General features: G+C 42.0%; 1 protein-coding gene across 4 annotated transcripts in view; it reads left to right on the forward strand.

Annotated features, from left to right (window-relative positions):
- The first annotated feature begins 1,301 nt into the window (after positions 1 to 1,301).
- Positions 1,302 to 20,400, forward strand: part of RBMS3 (RNA binding motif single stranded interacting protein 3) — a 701,354-nt gene continuing 682,255 nt past the window's right edge. The window contains exons 1-2 of one of the 4 annotated variants that reach the window (XM_088164432.1): positions 1,306 to 1,481; positions 2,138 to 2,328. In XM_088164432.1, the coding sequence (XP_088020558.1) occupies positions 2,149 to 2,328 (180 nt within the window). In that variant the 5' untranslated portion in view covers positions 1,306 to 1,481; positions 2,138 to 2,148. Of the gene's footprint in view, positions 1,482 to 1,609; positions 2,329 to 20,400 lie in introns of those variants that run through there. The other 3 variants (XM_088164438.1, XM_088164435.1, XM_088164427.1) reach the window with 3 other exon arrangements.

Raw genomic sequence — 20,400 nt, forward strand, 5'->3', positions numbered from 1 at the left:
ATGAATTATCAGCTGTGTGGGCTCACTGCTTCGTTCTGGAAATTCTGCTGCCTTGGTACACATTCCACAGCCACTGTGGCTGTGCAACCCTCCCCTCCAAAGCGCCTGGCTGCAGTTAGTACAGCTTTTTTCTTCTGAGACCAAAACTGCAAGAGTTTCCAGAAGATTTAAGGCTTTCTACCCCAAAACGTAGTCTTTCAATAGTCTATTGCAATGATTACAAATGGATGATTGTAAGTAGTCTAAAGTATTTTATTATTAAAGTTAATATATATATATATATATATATATATATATATATATAGCTTTATTGTCTAATTATTTACCTCAGTTTTAAATATTTATGCTGGTAATTTCAGCAGAAAGGCTTCTCATTTGCACCAGTTTGAGAAAACAGCATATTTGTAACTGTAATTTGGGACTGTAAATGCTTTGAGAATAATACAAAAGGAGCTTTAGAGATGTGTATTTTAAAAATACAGTTTTGGTGTGACAGACTTTTTTTCCTCTATTGCGAGGTTAGCTCTTGCCCTTTGTCTGAATATATTGTAACAATAAGAACTGTTCAGGTTCCCACAGTAACAATACTGTTGGGGATAACACATCCCAAGGCCAGGAATAAAAGGGTGTCATAAAGTACCTGATAGTCACCTGCTTCCCAAAATATCCTGGGACAGGTTCTGTGTTGGTGTAAAACAGACCAGCTCCTGAGGACGTGGCCCGATATCTCTGCAGAGATACCTCTCTATCTCCTCAGTATTGGAGAGGTTAGTAGCAGCCAGATGATGTACAGATCAGGTCTTTGCACTGCAGGCTCTTAGGAGATGTTTCCAGTTAACTTTCAGAGCAGCTGCTCCTCAGGACAATGTAGTGTTATATTTAGAAGTCCAGACTTGTCACCTGATGGTGTCCTGATTTAAGAACGATCAGGTCGGTGCTCACCATTCATCTCTCTGAAATGAAACAGAGAATAGCTGAAGAGTTGGCTTGGCCCTGGCACCACTAAGGAAATTCTTGTTTTGGTATAAACCAGTCTCAATGAGATTGCATTCTTGCCTATCATGTCTAACTTCAGTCTGAGAAGGAAGATAACACAAAGAATAAAACAGCCGATAGTGCACTGCGGTCACAACTGATTTAGCAGCTTGCACGCGATTTTTTTTCCCCTTTTCTCTTCTTCTATCTGTGTTGATAAAATCGGAAAGCCGGTGGCTAGCACTGATTTAGATTTCCAGCCTGGATTTGTTCTTGTTTTTCTCCTTACTTCAGTTCTCCTTGTGCAATGCTGCGTGGCGCTGGCAGCCTGAGAGAGAGGGAGCTCCAGTCACACGCATAGACTCAGACCGCTGAGAGGAGATTAACATCAAGGAGCCCACATTTGCAATAGCGGGTGGTGCTGGGGGGAGAGGCGAGAGGAAAATAAAATAAAAGCAACAATCGGGTAAATGCTCGTCTCTTCTCGCCACCAGCACCTTGCACAGGTCTGAAATCGCTTGTTTTGCTTTGCTGTATTGCGCTTGCCTGGGCTATGGAGAGGGGAGGGGGAGGGGAGGAAGGGGGAGGTTTAACTTTTACTTGACATTACCGGGTTATTGTCACTTCCCCCGTGTTAAACCCCGGTGGTTTCCCCTCGCCCCCACCCCCTCCCCGGGCTCGGCTCCCTCCAGTTAACTTTGTTCAAAGGGCTGCAGCCGGGAGGGCTTGTCCGGGCCTGGGACACAGATAGCGTAAAGTAAATAACCACCACAATTAGGCTGGGGCCGGGAGTTGATCTTCGTGGCGAGAGATCTGCTTAGTTAGCGTTTGCTGTTTCGGGGCGATTGAAGGCCGCCGTGCCAAGGACACGCACACACACACACACACACACACAGAGACACACACAGTCACTCTTACACACGCACGCTGGATACAAAAGTCTGGAGGATCTAGGGGAGAATTGCAGCCGCCGGATCGGTGCAGCAGCCGCGGCCAGAGCCATGCGTGTCACGGCCTCCTGAGGGGGGAAAAGGAAGGAAGGGAGGAAGGAGGAAAAAAAAGAGAGAAAGAAAGAAGGAAAAAAGAAAAGCGGGAGAAAGGAAAGCAGAAGAAAGACGCGGGGTGGTGGAAAGTGTTTGCCTGCTTTTGTCTCGCAATACAGTGAACTGGAAGATGGAGATGGATGTTAAGGGAGTTTCTCCGTGCCCGGAGCCCATCCCCCCGGCGGCGGGGTCTGGCGGCTGCCCGCACCAGCGCCCGCACCACCGCGATGGGCAGCCCGCGGAGCCGGCCCCCGCCGCCGACAGCGGCCACCCGGAGCGGAGGCACGGCAGTGAGAAAGAGGACAAAAAGGTAGGTCCGCTCCGCCGCCGGCCGGCCGGCGCCGCGCCCGCCGGAGGGGCCGGCTGCCCGGGGCCGCGCTCGGCGGGGCGGGCGGGGCCGCTCCCGCTCCCGCTCCCGCTCCGCTCCCCGCCGGCCCCGGGCGCGGGCAGCCCCGCGCCGCCCTTTGTCAGCGTGGCGGCGGGAGGCGGGGGGGCCGGCGGCCGAGGTTGTCTGAGGACACGGGGGCGGCGGGGCGGGGAGCGCGGAGCCGCCGCCGCCGCCGGGCCCGGGGCGCCGGGCATTGTTCCGCCCGCCCGCCCGGCAGGAGCGGCCCAGGTGCCGCCGCCAAAGTTTAACCTCACTTCGAGGGGCCGCGGCCGGCGGGGCCGCCGCTCCCCTTCCCTCCCCGCGCCTCGCCTCGACTTCCAGCCGGCGGCGAGGGGCGAGTCGCTTGGGGGAAGGAGCCCGGGCGCTGTGTCCCTCCAGCCCTGCTGTGTCATTGCGGACCGGGGGACGGCTGCTCGCTGCCGAGTGAGAACCTGAGGGTGACGGAGTTGAGCGAGAAATGGGTCAGATCGCACCCTTTGGTGCGGATGTCTGCTGCTGGGAGAATCGGAAAGTAGGGAGGATGGGATGGAAAAAGGTTGCCATTAAGATAATGTCAGCGGAGTGCATTGATCAGTGCTTTTGTCTGTGGGCACTGTCTTCATTTCCATTCATTTTTCTCGGCGTGGGTTTGCTAAACTGAAGCCGATGAATTCTGCCGTGTCTGTAGGTCTGTGACAGGCAGAGACTGATAAATGTGTAAGTTTCATCATAATTCGGTGATGGTTGCAAGGTGTGATCCGTGTGTGCTAGACTGTAAAACACATCCGTTTATATTTTATTGAAATCCGAGTAATTCTCTGAATGCACAGATACCCCCAAACAGATTATAATCGTAGAGTAATGTAAAAAAGAAATGTTGGCATGAATTGGATTTGAGCCGTGTTTCTTCAACTAGTTTTACTATAGTTTGGTTTTGTTACAAATGTGTAAGAGAACAGTAACACAATGAAGGAATGTAAGCGAGCAATGCAATAAATCAATGCAACAACTATGTTACACCACATATTTGCATGACTAGAGCTCCAGTTGTCATGAGAGAGACAAGGCATTTTTAAAAATTTTTGGTTTTAAATGTAGACGCCGAGTTTTCAGCGTTTGCCTCCTACACTTTTATGTTTGTTACTGTTCAGTAAAATCTGTGCTATTGTTTTAACTAAAAGAGGGTATCGATGCCAGATCATTTTTACAGGGCCTGTGCAGTTTAAGAAGGTGGATGCAAGGGCTTTATTTTTAAAATGGTAACTGGTGGTTTACATATTGTGATAGATGAACACAGAATTTCATCTCTTTTGGGTTTATGAATATTTAGTTCTGTCGTGACTGCATGTTACTGTACCTAGCTGAAGGATTTGTGTGTGTGATTGTTTCTAGGATCCCTTCCCTTGCTACTTACTAAACTTAAAATTATTTTATTTCAAAATAATTAAAATGTAGAGCCAAGGTTGCCATTTACACATGACTTCGTTTTTCCACTACCTCGAGAATTTTAAAACCCTGCCATCAGCAGAAATCCATGCTCAATAATTACTTTCTGATGTGCCACACAATCTGTCTAACGTTTTACCAGTCATGGACATGAGGAAGGCAAAGAAGGTGTGACTCAAGGTAAATGAACACCAAAGAAGGCCTGATTCTCTGTGGTGTGGCTAATTAATGTCTTTAGATGACTCAGTATTGCACTATTCTGTATCTGCCAGCGTTTTCTGGACACGGAGACAAAAGTACTACCTTTTTTTTTATTTTTTCTTTTTTTTTTCCTATTTTTTTTGTTCTATCTAAAGCACTGTGATATATTCCTCTTTTTTAATTCCACTATTAGCTTTTCCAAGTTTGCCATTGCCAAGGTTGTTGCAATGACTAGCTTGTATTTTTGGGATGTGCTGTGATATTTCAAACCTCCCTAAATGTATGTATCTTTTCTGGATGCTGTCCGAGGACAACCAGTACTTCTTATTAGTGCAGAACTATTTCAGATATCTGGTAAAGTGCTGGCAACAGAAATATGATGAGAAGGGGAAAACCTATTAGAGTGATAGTAAAATCCAACACTATTGTGAAAGAAACCCAAGTCAACTACAAAACCAAACTCAAGCATTTCTGGAAACATCATTTAAGAACTTTCTAAATTGATTAAAATAACTGTACCATTGTTCTTTTGGTCCTTATGCAAACTTCCGAGGCACACTGATACATCCTAGAAATGTAAGCACTCTATGTGGAAATTGTAAAGGGCATTAGAACCTGGATTCCTGACAATGTATAATTATGACTAACTAAATATTAAGATCTTGCAATGTCTTGTGATTTGTCAGATTTGATTTTTGGTATCATGCTTCAATTATAAAAAAATCTTATATTTAATCATTGAGCTCCATTTTCAGTGGACATAAAAAGAGTTTTACTTCCAGCTAAACGGAACTGGGTCAAATTTATGTTCTAATAAAAGTACTTTTTGTCACCGCCTCCAAAAGGAACATTGCTGAATTAACCAAAGCAAGTATTTTCCTAAGTCTATGGAATTTCAGCAGAAGATACTACCACAGTCTCACTTATATGGATATTGAAGGGTTGTTTTCCTGCTGTATATTAGTTTTTCTTATTTGTTGTTGAGCTTCAATAAAATTTTGAAACGTGTGTAACTTGAAATAAATCCCACTGTCTTCAGCTGGGATGCTGACATGCCGAAGTGTGTGCTTAAGTGCTTTGTTGGAGGAAGACCTAGGTTACTTCTCATATATCTTTCTGTTGAAACCATGTCTGACTGATATATGAGAATAGAAATTATGAAGATTGACTTTATAATTTATTAAGTATAGAGTAGTTGGTATTTTAAAGCCTAGGGTAGGAGAAATGAATGCCATTTGGGTAGGAGAAAAAGAAGCACAAATAGCAGAGTGCAAGATTTAGAAAGCTAATAGGCTGACTCTATATGGATACTATTTTTTCTCTTAAAGCAAATCACATCAGAAAATATTTTTCAACACTCCTACAATGTTTTCTGTTATTTTAGTTGAAAGCATATAGGTCTAATCCTATATACAGAAGCATGTTGACATTCTCCAGTATGGCAAAGTGAGTGACTGAGGGAGAGAACAACCTGCAATCCTGGCTGTTCATTCCTGGCTGGAGGTGCAGCTGATGCCTGTGACAGCTTGTGTGGGTGGATTGTCACACCATCTTGCCACTCCATGACTCGGTGCCAAGGTATCCAGGCCCCTAAATTGTACCAAGGATTCTTTCCATCTTAGAATGATTGCATCTTTACAAGGATCAGCATACGGAGCACTTTGGGAGTAGAAGGCAGCTTTGCAATTCCTTTGCAGACTGGTGACTATGGGTGAGGTTTATCACAGCTCACAGCTCCGGATGGGTAGAGTTTTCCCAGAGGTGGTACCCTGAGCCCTGAGTTAGGACTTCAGCTACAGCCTGTCTATTACAGTGTTTCCATTTTACAAAGCCCCCAAGTTCTCATACTGAGGAGGACTTCTACATTTCTGTAGTATGCACAAATCATTTAACACAAATAATCTACAAGCACACCCAGAGCTTTCACTTTATACCTACATTCCGGGTATAAAACCATCTGTGAAATAGCTCCAAAGTGAAGAACTTTGTATTTAGATGGAAATTACCACACCGAGGTTATAGCAAAACCAAGCTTATGTGGGTTGGGTACATTGTATTCTGGTTCACAAGCAATTTGCCAGTGTTCGATGCAAGAGTTCTGAGGTGTTTTGTGGGCTTTTTTGTATGTTATTTCCCTGGACCTGTGATAATGCTGTTTGATAGTGGCACCCAAGTGTGAGTCTCTAGAGGGGAAAAGCTGAGTGCTTTGGAGGAAGGCACTTGGTATTAACTTGGGAATTCTATTCTGTTGTACACGTGATCTGATCATCAGTCTGAAAGCCTTCTGCTAGCCTATTTACAATAATACTGCTATCAACTGTACAGTGCTTGTTCACTCATCCTCCACAAGCAGTAGGTCAGGAGTAGTGGAAGACCCTTCAGGGGAATTATTTTAAAATAGTTTCTCTTATGCACTTACTTTTGTTTGATTTAGAAAGCAAAATGTTCCTATGTGTTTACATTTAGAGAGAGAAGGCTCAAGAAGTACAGTTTATGCTTGAAGCATATGGTGGGGATTCTTTCAGGGCATAGATCATTCCAATCTCAGATCAGATGTGCTTATTTTACTGTAGGCAGTTCCATTGTGAACAGAAGAGGAGTTGTCAACCACTGTCTTGTTTCCTGGAGATTTGATTGAGTTTTATTTGCCAGATAATCTGGACCCCACTGAGCAATCAGAAGTTAAGAACCAAAAGCTGAAACTGAAATACGTAATGGATTTGAGGAACTGGTATGGGATGGGTGGGATGAAGAAAGAAGAAATAGACAACACTACTGGTTGCTGATGGTAGCAGCTTCTCCTGATAATTGTGTAAAATGCACCACCTTGTATTAGTTGGAGTTTCCAAGTACTGAAGGCTTTGTGCCAAGCGTATCATGGGCTATGGTTCTTCCAAGATGTAATGCAGGCATGAATAGTCAAGGTCAGGCCACTGTCTGCATAGATGGACAAATTCTTCACCACACGGACATGTCAGAGAATTATACTTGTGGCTGTTGCTATTCTGACAGTTTGATGTCAGACAGAAATTCAAGTGTATGCCTAAAGTGAGGATAGAACTTGAGAATAATGTGTCTTTGTCTAAATCATTGCTAAGAAGATTTCAGAAATCATTCCCCAGCCCAGCAACATCAACTCTGTCCTTTTCAGATCCACACTTAAGGACCTGTTCTTCATTCTTAAGCTGTTCCTATCTGTGCTGTGGGCCATCCTGATATTGGTATTGATCTGCATGGTTCATTTTCTTCCTGATGAAGTGGTTTGAAAAAAAGTCAGCACCCTAAACTTCCAGAGTTCCCAGAGCCTGGTTGCTTCCTGGGTGGTAAGCTTGACCCAAAGCCACAGACCCAGGACATTCTGAGTCTTTCATATTCAGATATTTATCCTGCACATTCCCAGATAGAGCTCTGGGGCAGGCTAACTCATGACAGTATGGGGAGACTCCTGGACACGTGTTCCTGGAATGGCTGCCCAAAGCCAGAGCGCCTGGCAGGTGCCTCTGGAAGGGAGGTTTTAGTCCTTTGTATTGCTGATGTGGGCAGCAAAGCTATTAACCCTGCCATTAACCTGTTTTGATGAGCAAGACTCAAGAGCCATCTGCACTGAGGAGACCAAGTAAAAAATTCAGATTAAAAAAATATCAAAAAGAGGAAATTCACTATGAACTGAAAGCCTTGCTTTGCAGGCAGGTCTACTTCTGCATTTTGATGCATATCATGTACTGTTCTCTTGCTTTCTAGAGAGAGAATGAATCCTTAGATGAACCTAGGATTGTGCCTCTGTTACAAAATTAAGCAGGTGTGAAGAAGAGAGAGAAAGAGAAACTGTTAGTATCTGAAGGCAAGAATAACAAACTCATGTTCTATTAGACATCAGAGAATCCAAAAGGAGACAAGATATTTGGAGCCAGACCTCATTATTTTCATATCTCCAAAATTACTTTTTGTTTCGTGTTCTGGTAATTCCTTTTACTGCATGACCAGCAGGTCAAGGGAGGTGATTCTCCCCCTCTGCACCACTCTTGTGCATCCTACCTGGAGCACTGCATTCAGCTTTGGTACCCAACATAAGGAGGGCATGGAGCTGCTGGAGTGAGTCCAGAGGAGGTCACAAAGATGATCAGAGGGCTGGAGCACCTCTCTGATGGAGGCAGGCTGAGGGAGCTGGGTCTGTTCAGCCTGGAGAAGAGAAAGCTCTGGACACCCTACAGCATCCTTCCAGTGTGTAAAAAGGGTCTGCAGGAGAATTGGAGAGGGACTTTTTACAAGGGCATGGAATGATAGGATAAGAGGAAAGGCTTTAAACTGGAAGAGATAAATCTTAATTAGACATTTGGAATAAATTCTTTACTGTGTGGGTGGTGAGGCACCTGGAAGAGGTCGCCCAGAGAAGCTGTGGTTGCCTGGTTGGATGGGGTTTTAAGCAACCCAGTATAGTGGAAAGTGTCCCTACCCATGGTGAGAGGTTTGGAACTAGATGTTTTTTTAAGGTCCATTCCAACACAAACCACTCTAAGATTCTATGATTCTATGACATGGGGAAAAAAATCTTACTTTAAGTAGATGTCAACAGTAGGACAAATTATTTTTATACTAAATATAAAACACAGCTCTGTACCAGCTACTGAGAAAAAAATTAACTGTATCCCAGAATCTGGTATGTGGAGAATATGGGTTTTATGTTATAGCATAAAGTTGGAGAGGGAGGATTTGACTTCTGTGATTTGCCTATGTCTGTGTTAAAACCACACACATGATCCTGCATGTGAATTATTCTTTAAAATTTTACCAATACTGAGATTTCTGAAAGAAGAATATGCTATTTAAAATAGTTGTCCTCTCAGGTAAATTGTATGAGAAATGTTTTGGTGAAGTTTACGAGTCTTACAGCTGTTCAAATTTTTCATGATCATTAAATGGTTGAAGCTTGAAAAGGTGATCACACTCTGACTGGTTCCTGGGGGAAACATAGGGATACTCATTGTAATAGAGAGATTTCATGAAAAGTAAATACTTCTTAGAGTTAATATAAAGCGAAATTAAGTGCATATGTAGTTGATTAAGTTACAAATCCAGGGACATAAACAATGAACATCATGGGTGGGAGCTGAACAATGCTCTTGAGTCATCAGCAACACAACCACAAGTTTTGTATGCAGAAGACACAGAACTGACTCTCTGGCTAAAGGCAATTTTGTCTTGGCTGCAGAAGGGTTGTGAGGATTCCTACTAGGAGGAAGACACAGCACTGAAAAGGGCTTTGTTATCTCCTCTTGAGCAGTTGGGACATTGCCTTGACTCAGATGTAGTGGTATGTGTTCATGCCTATGTGCTGAGACTGGAAAGCAGTCCTATTCAGGGCTGCATATGACAGAGCTTGGCCAGTGCATGGCATATCCTTCCCACTTAAGTAGAGCTTGTTCTCAAAAGCCCAGTATTCACAGGAGTTCCTGGCCAAGAGTTGAGTGCCAGCTTGTAACAAATCTGAGGCTTCAAACAATGGATAATCAATGAAGCTAGAGATGAACAATACCCATGTTGTTGCATGTTATTCCCAGTGTTTTCCTAGATGCTTGCAGTGTTTTTAGACCATCTCTATCTGTCGTAAAAACTTACTGCATTGTGCTGAATCCTTACGGCACAGCAATTTTTACTCGACTGAGGTTTCAGTTTACTTAATTGCCTAAGCTAAGAGAGACATATAGTTACTGATGTGTGAAGTGGTTCAGTTTTTGTTTGGTTCCATATTTGGTTGTTCTCTGCCTGTGTGTAACCATGCTGCTCATATAGGTACTGGGATTATTTCCCAGCACCTTGTGCTAGGTGGATTTTTGCACTGACTAGCTGCCAGTAGTAATTGTCCAGCAATGGTATAAAAAGTTGCAGAGTCTCAGTGGAGTTATTGTATTCTAACATCTTGTCTCTGAAAATACCCAAACAGTAAAGAAAATGAGACTACAGCTGCAAATGAGAAAAGTAACAACAGGATCACCGATAGTAATTTCCATAAAAGTAGGAATCAGGTCAGGTTTTAGTGTGATGTGTAAATGTAGATAAGAAAAAAAAGAACGCAGATCTGAAAGGCAATGCAGATGTTAGTGTTTTACAGTAGTTTCTTTCCTTCCTCACTGTCATCCTTTCTGCGTAGTTCTGAAATTCTCCACTGCCCGTAACAAAAAATTCTGTTTTCTTACAATTCCCCACATTGCATTCTGAGATATAGAGGCAAGATTAATTGTTGCAGGATCTCTAGTAGCCAGGGCATCTTAACTGGGATAAAAAAAAGATAACATTTGGCTCATACTATGGACAAGGACAGTCTTGTATAAAATTTGTTAGACAGCCATGATTTACTAGAAAAAGAATAATTCTTCCATGCCTAATGGCTTCTGCCAGGTCTTTAAAAACAGCTGTTATTTTCATTATATATTATATGAAGACCAATCTTGTTACAGAAACAGAATACAAATAGTTTCCTTGACTGAAAAGAAAGTGTTGTGTGAATAAAAATTACAGACTCAAGCTGCAAAGCCTGGTTAATGCACTTTGTGTTCCTGGGCTTCAGAGTTCATTCCATTGAACACCTTGTCCTATGGTTACAGAGTTTATTGTCTCCAAAAGCCATTCAACACAAGTTATTCAAAGTGATAATATGATCAGCAAGTGCAGGGAAAAGAAAGGTAATATTACCCTCTTTAGTTCTAGACCATCTACGAAAGATTCTTATAATTGATTGGAGAATGAAATTAAAATACTGTGGAACCCCTGCCTGTTCCATCAGCACAGAGTCTGTGTTAATTGATTTCAACAAGTGCCTCGAGCACCACTGGCATCTCTTTTTTGCTATTATCTAGTGAGGATTTTCTCACTGAGGTTATTACCAAGTCTCTACTGATTTTTAGGGGGCCACAGCATAAAATCTGGTTTTGGATCTGAACTAGCAAACTCCAGGTCTTTGTGGAAAAGAAGTTAAAGGGTTAGTATCTACCAAAGATAATTTTAATGACTATTATATTTAGTAGCAATTCTGTATTCCACATAGTATAAATAAATAGGCACTGTGCTTTTCTGTGGATTCAAAAAGAGTACTTTATTGCCTTGAGGTAGTTCCTATGTGAATCAGACCTGACACAGGAAGGGTGACTACAAGTCCTCAGAGATGGGGCAGGTGAGCATGATGTGTGGGGGTAGGTTGTAAATAACTTCTGCTCTTCAGGTGAATTAAGAGTGAGAGGGAGTGACGTGGAGGGGCAGAGAGGGAGTAGCTGGAAGGCTAATTGAAAGCAGCAACTTTTGAGTAGGGCTAGAAGAGAGGAGTTTGTAAGGTTTGTGGTCTGAGGCAAAAGAGCTTTATGAAGTGTGCACTGAGTCCATGTGGAATTAAGGAAGCACACAGCAGAATTCCACAGTGTTCACAAAACGCCTACTGAGGCTTCACAGACATTATACAGTGCCCCGGTTAGTCTTGTTAACTTTATTGAGTGTGCTTCGAGGACATGCAGACTTTCAAAGTATGTGAAAACCACTTTTAATAATTAATTGGCTTACTCTCTCCTACCTATTGTTTCATATCTAATAAAAGGCAACAGCAAGTCATTGCCAAAGAAAACAGATACAATAATATTTAGGTTAGTTTGGTTTGAGATATGACAGGTTAAAAAGGATCTCCCCAAAGATCTTGGAATTTAAATAATCCCCATTTTTTGTCCTGTCTTATTTCTCCCATGACTATCATAGGATGTGCTCTTAAACTAAATTTTCCCCTATCTAGTAAGTAGTTTCGGGAAGATCAGTCCATTTTTAGAGTGCTTCTATATGAACTAATCTATAACTGGAAGCATGTTTCAACTGTACTGTGTCAGGGACATGCTGAAATTTCCAAGTGAAAAAATGACTTTTTCCTTAAGCAGAGCAGCTATCATCCACATTATCGTCTACATCCCTGCACACATGGTGTGGCATAGGAAATGACACACTATTATTAGATGGCTGTTAAGATGGGTGCAGGGAAATGGCAAGGTTGCTGGCATGGCCTCAAAGACAGACATCCGCAGATGTTCTGTAGTCACTTCAGTGCACGTAGTTAAAGGGTGCCGTTGTGTGCTTGGGGAAATTTTTGCTCAAACAGAGAACATTTAAGTTTGGAGGAGGTCATGAATATGTTTCCAAAGGTAGAAGGGAGGAGCAGCAAGCTTAGAGGGAAGGAAAGCCATGCGGGTTTTCAAGAGACCAAGAGGAGCAAGGCAGAAACAAAGCATCAGACTTCATCTGCCTCCCATGGTAAGGAGGTGGCTAATGTGTCACATGCTGTTGTGGTCTTATGCAAAGCATAGCCTGTTTAGACCTTAAAATGGGATCCAAAGGTGCCACTTCTTGAACTTGTCAAGATGACACCCTGTGCAGAAGATAAATAATTGATGGATCAATTCAGAGAGAGGCCATGTGGAAGTTAGAGTATCAGAGGTGATCAAGGTCAATGTGTCTCAGGGAATCTTTTCAAGAAGGGTTACAACACAGAACTGTCATGAGATAATCACCTAGATCAACATCAGAACTGGGATCATCGTGTGCTGGGAAATGCTGCTTAGGGCAGGAAAAAGGCTCTGACCTCTCTGGTCTGCTCTCTGCTCTGCATGTTCTGCCTGTTGGTAAGATTCAACAACTTTTTCTCTTTAGGCAGTGTTTCACAGTCATATGCTTTTGCATGCTCTGCACACAAAGCAGTCACTGAGGTCTTCCCAGTGGATCGAGTGATGCAGGCGCACTTGTACTTAACTGCTGCTGTTTTAGAGCCAGACTTAGCTCCTCACAGCAGGTTATCTGTTTGGTCACACTATCCCATTGACTGTGGCATTATTCCTGGTAGCCAGAACTATCCAAACTGCCCGTGTTTGTCTGCAGATTCAAGCAAAGCCCACGGAAAGGTGTCATTCTGCAATGTCAGTCTGTATTTCACAAGTGACTGTGCATGTTACCTATGATCATATCGTGACACCTTTTAGTGGTACATCCACATCTGGTGGTAGTCACTGGAAGAGACAAGAGACAGAAAAGTCAGAAAACCATAGATAACAAGTGCTTATGTATAATGTACTGTGTGATATTAAGAACTAGGAGCAGGAAGACACAGTGACACAACAGTTAACAGGGGCCTAAAGCATTACTGTTTTACTTGCTGATAGAGATGACTTGTTTCTCACCTACACAAAGGAAAATTATAGATGAATCTGTCATAGGTAGAACTTTTGCCATTTTTAAGATGCAGGTCAGAGCAGTTACACCTGTTGACACACAATTCTGTGGTATCAATAGTCTCAGCATGCAGTGTGGTCCTTGTTTTGTCGTACATCTGTGGCAGAGTCTGTCACAGCTACCCAGAACACTGTGAGAAGTGCAGAAGTTCAGAAGCCAGGGTCAGGACCTCTGAAAGCTGGTGTGGAGATCACTGCAGAGAATTTAAAAGGTGCGCTACCAAATGAAAAGTACAGAAATGCACTGTGCACCAAGCTACGCTGTGCACAAAGAGAATTGTATGTGTTATGCAGAGTAAAGACAGAAAATGTTGAGTTCTTCTTCCAACCAACACTTTTTATGTTATCATGGTGCATAAAATAATGGGGGAGAAGCATATATATATATATATATATATGCAATATTGGCCATTGAGGGGGATAAAATCTTACCTCACATCTGTAGTCTGTTACTATCCTCTCTTCTGATCTTCCAAACCAGTGCCAGGGTGTGCTGGCACTGCTCCTGCGGACTCAGCAGCAGAAAACAAGAGACCACACTCTTGCCATGAGTATTACTGTACCTCTCTGACAGCACTTCAACATCAGCCCAGATATGTAAGGATCAAAAGGACTAGTAAATTATTAAATTTAAGAAACCCAAAGTTTGGAAATATGCTTCTGATATTCTAACAACATCTTTAAATCTCAGATCTACTATTTCACTTCATAGTAGGCTAAGGACAAATTTTGTGTCCTACAAGCAAAGAAATTTCACCACGTTTTTCCCAGGTATGTTATATTTTACTGACTTAAAATGATTTATGAACAAGTAAAACTTGTTACACGTAGAAACTATGCAGGAGGGAGTGGAGAAGTACAGATTGTTAAAAAAAAATCCAGAGGAAGGTGTATTAGCAGGTTCAGATGGGGTCAGATGTGCATTGTCAGTGCTCTAACAGCTTACAGAATTCTTACATTTACACACTTAAGGGAGAGACATTCTATAGTATCAGTGGGAAATTGAAACTCAGTTCCATTCTTCAGAGCTGTAAGAGAATTTTTTTGAGCAGTATAATTTTGGGAGTAATTTCCCCTTTTGAAGAAAAAGAAAGGAGCATGGACAGATCTTGTTTTGAAATAAATCTGAAGGTTTAAAGTTTGCTAAAATAACAATTTTACTGAACATGCATAGTTCAAATCTTATTATGCTCCACAAAAAACCGTCTAGAAAGTCCCTTGATGAGATTTTGTTTGGGATTAGGAATTATCCTTCCTTGGAGCAGGAGAATGCTGTAAATCTTCCACATCATTCCTGTATGATTCTGTGCTGGAAAATGCTTTGATGCTTTTAAAAATGAAATGGCATCTACAGAGAGTTTTCAGATGCACTCAAACTCCAAAAGTTGGTACGAATTACCTGACTTGTCTAAAGTGAATGCAACTATACATAAAATTACTTATTTCAGTCTTACATACTTGCATGATCAGATCTTGGAATTCTGAGGTTTTGAGTGAGTAGTACCATCTTCCTTTGTGTAATTAAGCAGTGCTGCTACAATGAAACCTGTACACTTACATGTTCATCTATCACTAAGAATAATATTTCAACAGTATAAAATTGCATACCCTACTGTATCAAAAACATTCTTAGAGCTCAGGATCACCTGTATGCTGGGGATGTGATACCTAATCTGAATCTATTTTTGGTAATAGCTGATATAAAGTGTCAGTGTAATAACTGAACAGTGGTTTGAAGCACCTTAAAAAGGAAATATATTCTGAAGTAGAAACTCTTGGCTAACTTGCATTTTCCAAGGCTGATATATTTAAAGAGGTATTTCATTATAATACAATATTTCAAATTCTAAGTAGTCTTTTTTAGAAGGGATACGTAACAATGTCAAATGTTGCAGCTGATAGCATAGCCTTAGCCTGCACAACATATTTATTAGTGGAATTCTTTGTCCTCTTGCTCTTGCTGGAGCGTCAGTTTGAAAAGTAACACATCTGTAATAAAGTCAGGTTGCTTTTTTATCTGCAGCTGATGGTGACACTCTTAAGAAAGGGCCGAATTCATACCTACAAATAAATTTGTCAACAAAATATGAGCATGCGAGACAACAGTTCAGTCACATTTCACTTTCATTTTTTTCTCTTTTGTGCTAGGGAGTAACTTTCAAGTGTCAGCTCTTTCAGCTGAGTGTCAGCCTTTTTATAATTTGCTGCAGCATGTCAACCCCCTTAGAATTACCATACGTTAGCTGTTCACCATGTCGACTGAAAGCATGCGCATTGAGCTGCTCCCCTTTGCCCTACCTGTGCTGCTCCTGGTGACAACCAAGGGGTTATTTCAGCTGATTCAGCCACCATCGGGAATGCCCCAGGTGTATTTGCTGTGGCTGTGCAGGGTCTGGGAAGGTCAGTCAGTCGCAGAGCCAGGCAGCAGGAGGAATCAGGCTGGGTGGTGGATGTGCTTGGCAGGCTGGCTAGTGAGCAGCAAGACTTGCAGGCCTAATCCCTTCCTTCCTTGTCTGAATATTTAGGCAACCAGGAGACAATTACACTGTAGGTTGTGTGATCTCCGTGGGAATTTGCTTCTGAGAAGTCCTGGCTACGGAAGCAGGAGAATCTGTTTATTTTAATGTCTGCCTGAGTTTTTGACTAATGCTACTGCTCTAGGATGCTATCATCCAGCAGATATTTGAAATACTGTAATAACCCTAATTTTCCCTGTTCCTCACTGTCAAAAAGAAGAGGGTTTTACTCATGGCAAGCCCTGTGTTAATAATGGTAATGTGCTAGTGAGTATCCAGTTTTGGACTGTATCCTGTGGCTGGTTCCTGACTGTGAACCAGAGCTTTTGCTGGCATTTTCCTGTGTCTGACATTCAATTTGGACCTGTACTGCAGAGGGAAACAGTAGTAAGCTAGTAACGGAGTGCCAGATAGTAAGAGGATGACAAGTCTTTTCCAGTCTTGTGTGAATGCTATTGAATGAGCAGTCAGTGTGCTAGGGGCCAGTGAGCCAACAAATATGTTCAGCGTTCCCAGAAAATAGTCTTCAGAATAGTAGGAGGTGTGATTATGAAGGGGAAGCATTTGAAAGCTATAGATAGTGGAGTTAGGCAGGAGAAGTGAGCTGGCAGGAAGGCGTTTTGGAGCAAAATGGGGCTCTGCGTAAGCCTTTCCCACAGCAGCTCTGCCCATCCAGCCTCACATCCCGCTAGCGTGGAGCTGATGGGGGCAGGAGACTGCCAGCGTGTTTCCCTGTAGGAAAACAGGAATGAAGGTTATAGGGAAGTGTCAAGGGGACACACACACATGGTATGGACACAAAGAAGTCTGAGCAAGGGGTATCTCTGCCAAGACTGCAGCTGTAGCAGTGACCAGGATTGACTGTGTATTTCAGCTGCTTCTGCCAATTCTCTGCATACGGTGAAAGTGAGTTCTTTAAAGCTGAATTGTCTGACAATCTCTCCTTTTATACTTAGGTGTATTATTTACCAATTTTGAAAATGGTTCAGTAGGGGATAACTAGTGTTCTGAGATCATGATGGGTCTAGTCAGCTTTCCAGAGTAGAGCAATTACTGTGTGAATAGAGGTGAACCTGACGGACAGGTCAGGTGGCTGCTGTCTCTAACCTGAGCATGAATTCTCTCTTGTTTGTGTGCACACTTCTTCTCTGTGATTAGCCTCAATGGAAATGCCATCGTCAGGGTCCTGCTGGCAGCAGCAACTTAATAGGCAAAATGGAGGGGGTTAGGTGTTCTTCTGTCTTTTTCATTTTTCATTAAATAAGGCAAAATACACAATAAGTGAAGTCTGATTTGCATGGAAATTTGTATGCATGTATAATAGATCTGAATGTTAATGTGGGAAATTACTTTCTTGCAACTCCGTGGCCTGTATGTTTGATTTTTTAGAATTATTTGCTTCTTTGTAACTTTCTGTTAAGTTTCTGTTGCAAAATAGTGCATCAAAATTCCTTGAGAAATACTCAAGCACTTGTGGCCTAGTAGATAAGGATGTTGTTGCCTTCTATTGGGAAGTACTTTTTTATTAAAATCCATTGGCAGCTTTTCGATAAATTCCTCTTTTCTCCCTCTGTAAAATGCATTATTACAAGGATAACAATGAATGCTGTCATTAAGAAATACCATTCATTTAATAGCCATAATTTAAAATTTTTATTCCATAGGCAAATGTCTCCGTGTGTCTGTATGTGTAAAAGCCAGTTTTCATTGGATTTTGAATGCAGCTAAGTCTTGCAATGAACTAGCAAATATCCTTTGTTTAAACTTAACAATGATTGTATTTGATATTTTCAGAATTAATTTTTATAGCAATTTTCATTATATTGCTGTTGTGTTCTGGGTACAATAGGGCAGCTTACTTGCAGCTGAATTAAAATCTGTGGTTTAATAGCACTTTGACTTGCCTAGGCAATAAACTATCTCCCACAAATGGAGGTGCTATCAAGGTAAAACATGTTAAGTTAATTCTGTAACAAATCCCTGGGTTGCTGATGGAAAATATTTCAGAAGAATTACTCCCTGCTATGCGTGGAGGCTTCATGAATTTCAGGATAATGGAGATAACACTCTCTAAGGGGTCTGCTGAAATATACCCTTTCTTGAAGCACTGTCTGAATTCTTCTTGGAAGTATTTGTGGATCAGAACTAACTACACTTTCATTTGCTCTGCTTTAACAAAAGGTGTAATTTTAAACTGACTTTAGGAATTTGGGAAAAAATCCTGTGTGGATACACTTAATTCAGTTAAACCTAGCTAACACAAATTTAATATGCATGGCTAATTTATAGATACAAGCTAAGCTAACAGAGTAAGTTTTTAACTGTTTACATAAATCAGTTTTTAAACAGACAAGGAAAAACCTTCATATAGTACAAGATTGAGAAGATTGGGACTGTTTACCTTGGAGAGGAAATGAATCAGAAGTGAGACGATGAAAGGTTACAGACACGAAGGTGTAGGCTTTACAGAGCAAGAAATGCTACTTCTACCATCAGGGAAGAATAAGGAACATTTGATGAAGGTTAAAAGAGATAAAGTCAAAAGTAAGTCAGAATAAATGCTCTGCCATTGCTGATAGAAGTTGAAGTTGCTGGATGACTCTAAGGGCACGAGTTTAACAGGGTAGGCTTAGGGACATGATTTAAGGGTCAATTTAGCAGTGTTAACTGTTGGACTTCATGATCTTAGATGTCTTTTCCAACCTAAGTGATGCTAGGATTCTATCCAATTGCAATGGTAGGGCTTAAAAATTAAAAATAATGGTGGAAAAGGTAAATGCTTGTTTGTTTGAAGCAGCTCTGTTATTGATAAGGTCAATTTTTCTCCATATTTAGCTGCTTGTGCAATCTCGTTGCCATATTGTGTCTGGCTAGACATCCAGTACTAATTTTTTGTTACTGTACAGATTACCACAATTGTGCCCATTTCCTTCCAAAATCTCATAATGTCTGCTTATTCCCTAAAAGCCACAGCAGACTCTTTTGTGGTCTCATTAGGACTTTGAATCACTGCATTTCAGTGATTCTAAACAGCAAATGCCACAAATTTGTCTCTAAAGGTGACTGTCTCTCCCACTCATGTGGATAATAGCAAGTACCTTTGTCTGGTTGGCAGAGTATAGGTTTGGAAAAGTACAGAGTATATATAAGAGTATATATATAAGAGTATAAGACAGGTTTGGAAAACTTTCAGTGTTGCATAGTGCTTAGTTCTTGGGAATGGGAGTGCATCACAGGACAAGGTGGTTTGTTCATGATTGTAGCTGCCAATCAAACGAACTGGGATGACAGAACTCTCCAGAGGACTCCTGCCTAATATCACAGTCTAATGGAAGGGCCCCTGGAAATTGCCACGGAGAACCAACGCAGGCAGAGCAGGAAAATTAAGATGACCTGTTCTCACCCGCTGCCACACCCTGGTGACTCTAGTCTCCTAGAGAGACTAGAGATCCTGGCACCTCTTGAACACACTTCCTAGAGCCTAAAGGGGACTGTATTTTGCTGAGCAAACACAAGAGCCTAGAACCAGGCTTTTGAGTTGAATTTGTGGAGACCTTGCGAAAGACTGCAGTGCAGAGTTAACCAGCATTTCTGGATTGGCCCCTTTCAGCCTAAGTGAGCTTTGTGCTACATGGATAAGAGATCTGGAGAGTGACATCTTTTTCATGTGGATTCCAGTCTTTTTGTTGCTTACAGCTCTTCAGCAGATGCTGAGAGTGGTTCTGCTGCCTCTTGGCTCTCCTTAATCAGCAGCTGCTGCTTTTTATCTTTGGAAGCAGCCTAATCATCTCCCCTGATGGCTAGCGAGGTTGTTCTGGGACCCAGATGCTACCTGAATCTTCTGTGTCGCTGGTGCAGACTGAGCAGCCCAAGAATGAGTGCGCTGTGCTATTTCCTTTGTCTCACGTGCTCAGCTAACTTCGCCAGGTTTTTGATCCACACACGAGTTCTCTCACTTTTTGCTGTTTATGATAGAATGAGGTCACAAGTTAGGTCTGAGGCCATTTAATCGTTCACTTTGTCTCAATCACTTACCCTCATATCCCACCATCCTTAGTCAAGCCTACAGTATCAGTAGACTAATTGTACTATGGTGGAAAGACCTGACATGCAAATCTGCCATTGCTCATTATTGTGACCTGCTTTGTGCACCAAGTCTTCTGTCTCTGAAACTATGTACTCCACAGAGTCACAGCTTGGTGACAATGACCCAGTTATGCTCAAAGTCTGAAAAGTTCCCCCTATTTTTCTCTCTTCCCCCTTTTTTTCCCCTTGGTTTTCTTTATTTTTTTGTTTGTTATTATTCTATTTTTCTTCATTAATGTAAGTGAGGGCTAGGTACTGGACAAGAGAGAGTTAAGATTAACTTTTTGTCTACTACTTTCTTCTCCTCCTCTACATTTCTTTTAGTTCCTCTTTGTGGATCTGTGAGGATGCAGCTTCAACTGATCCAGCAGACTGGAGGGAGAGTTAATGGGTCGGGGGGTAGGTGAGCTGGTTAAAAGAATATTTCAAAAAATATTTCCTTAGAAAAGTTTCAGATTTGATCTTATTTCGGTAACTCAGAGACAAGTTCTCACAGCCAGATATGGATTCATGGC

This window comes from Sturnus vulgaris, chromosome 1 (genome assembly GCF_052056855.1).
Source record: "Sturnus vulgaris isolate bStuVul1 chromosome 1, bStuVul1.hap1, whole genome shotgun sequence".
NCBI lineage: Eukaryota > Metazoa > Chordata > Aves > Passeriformes > Sturnidae > Sturnus > Sturnus vulgaris.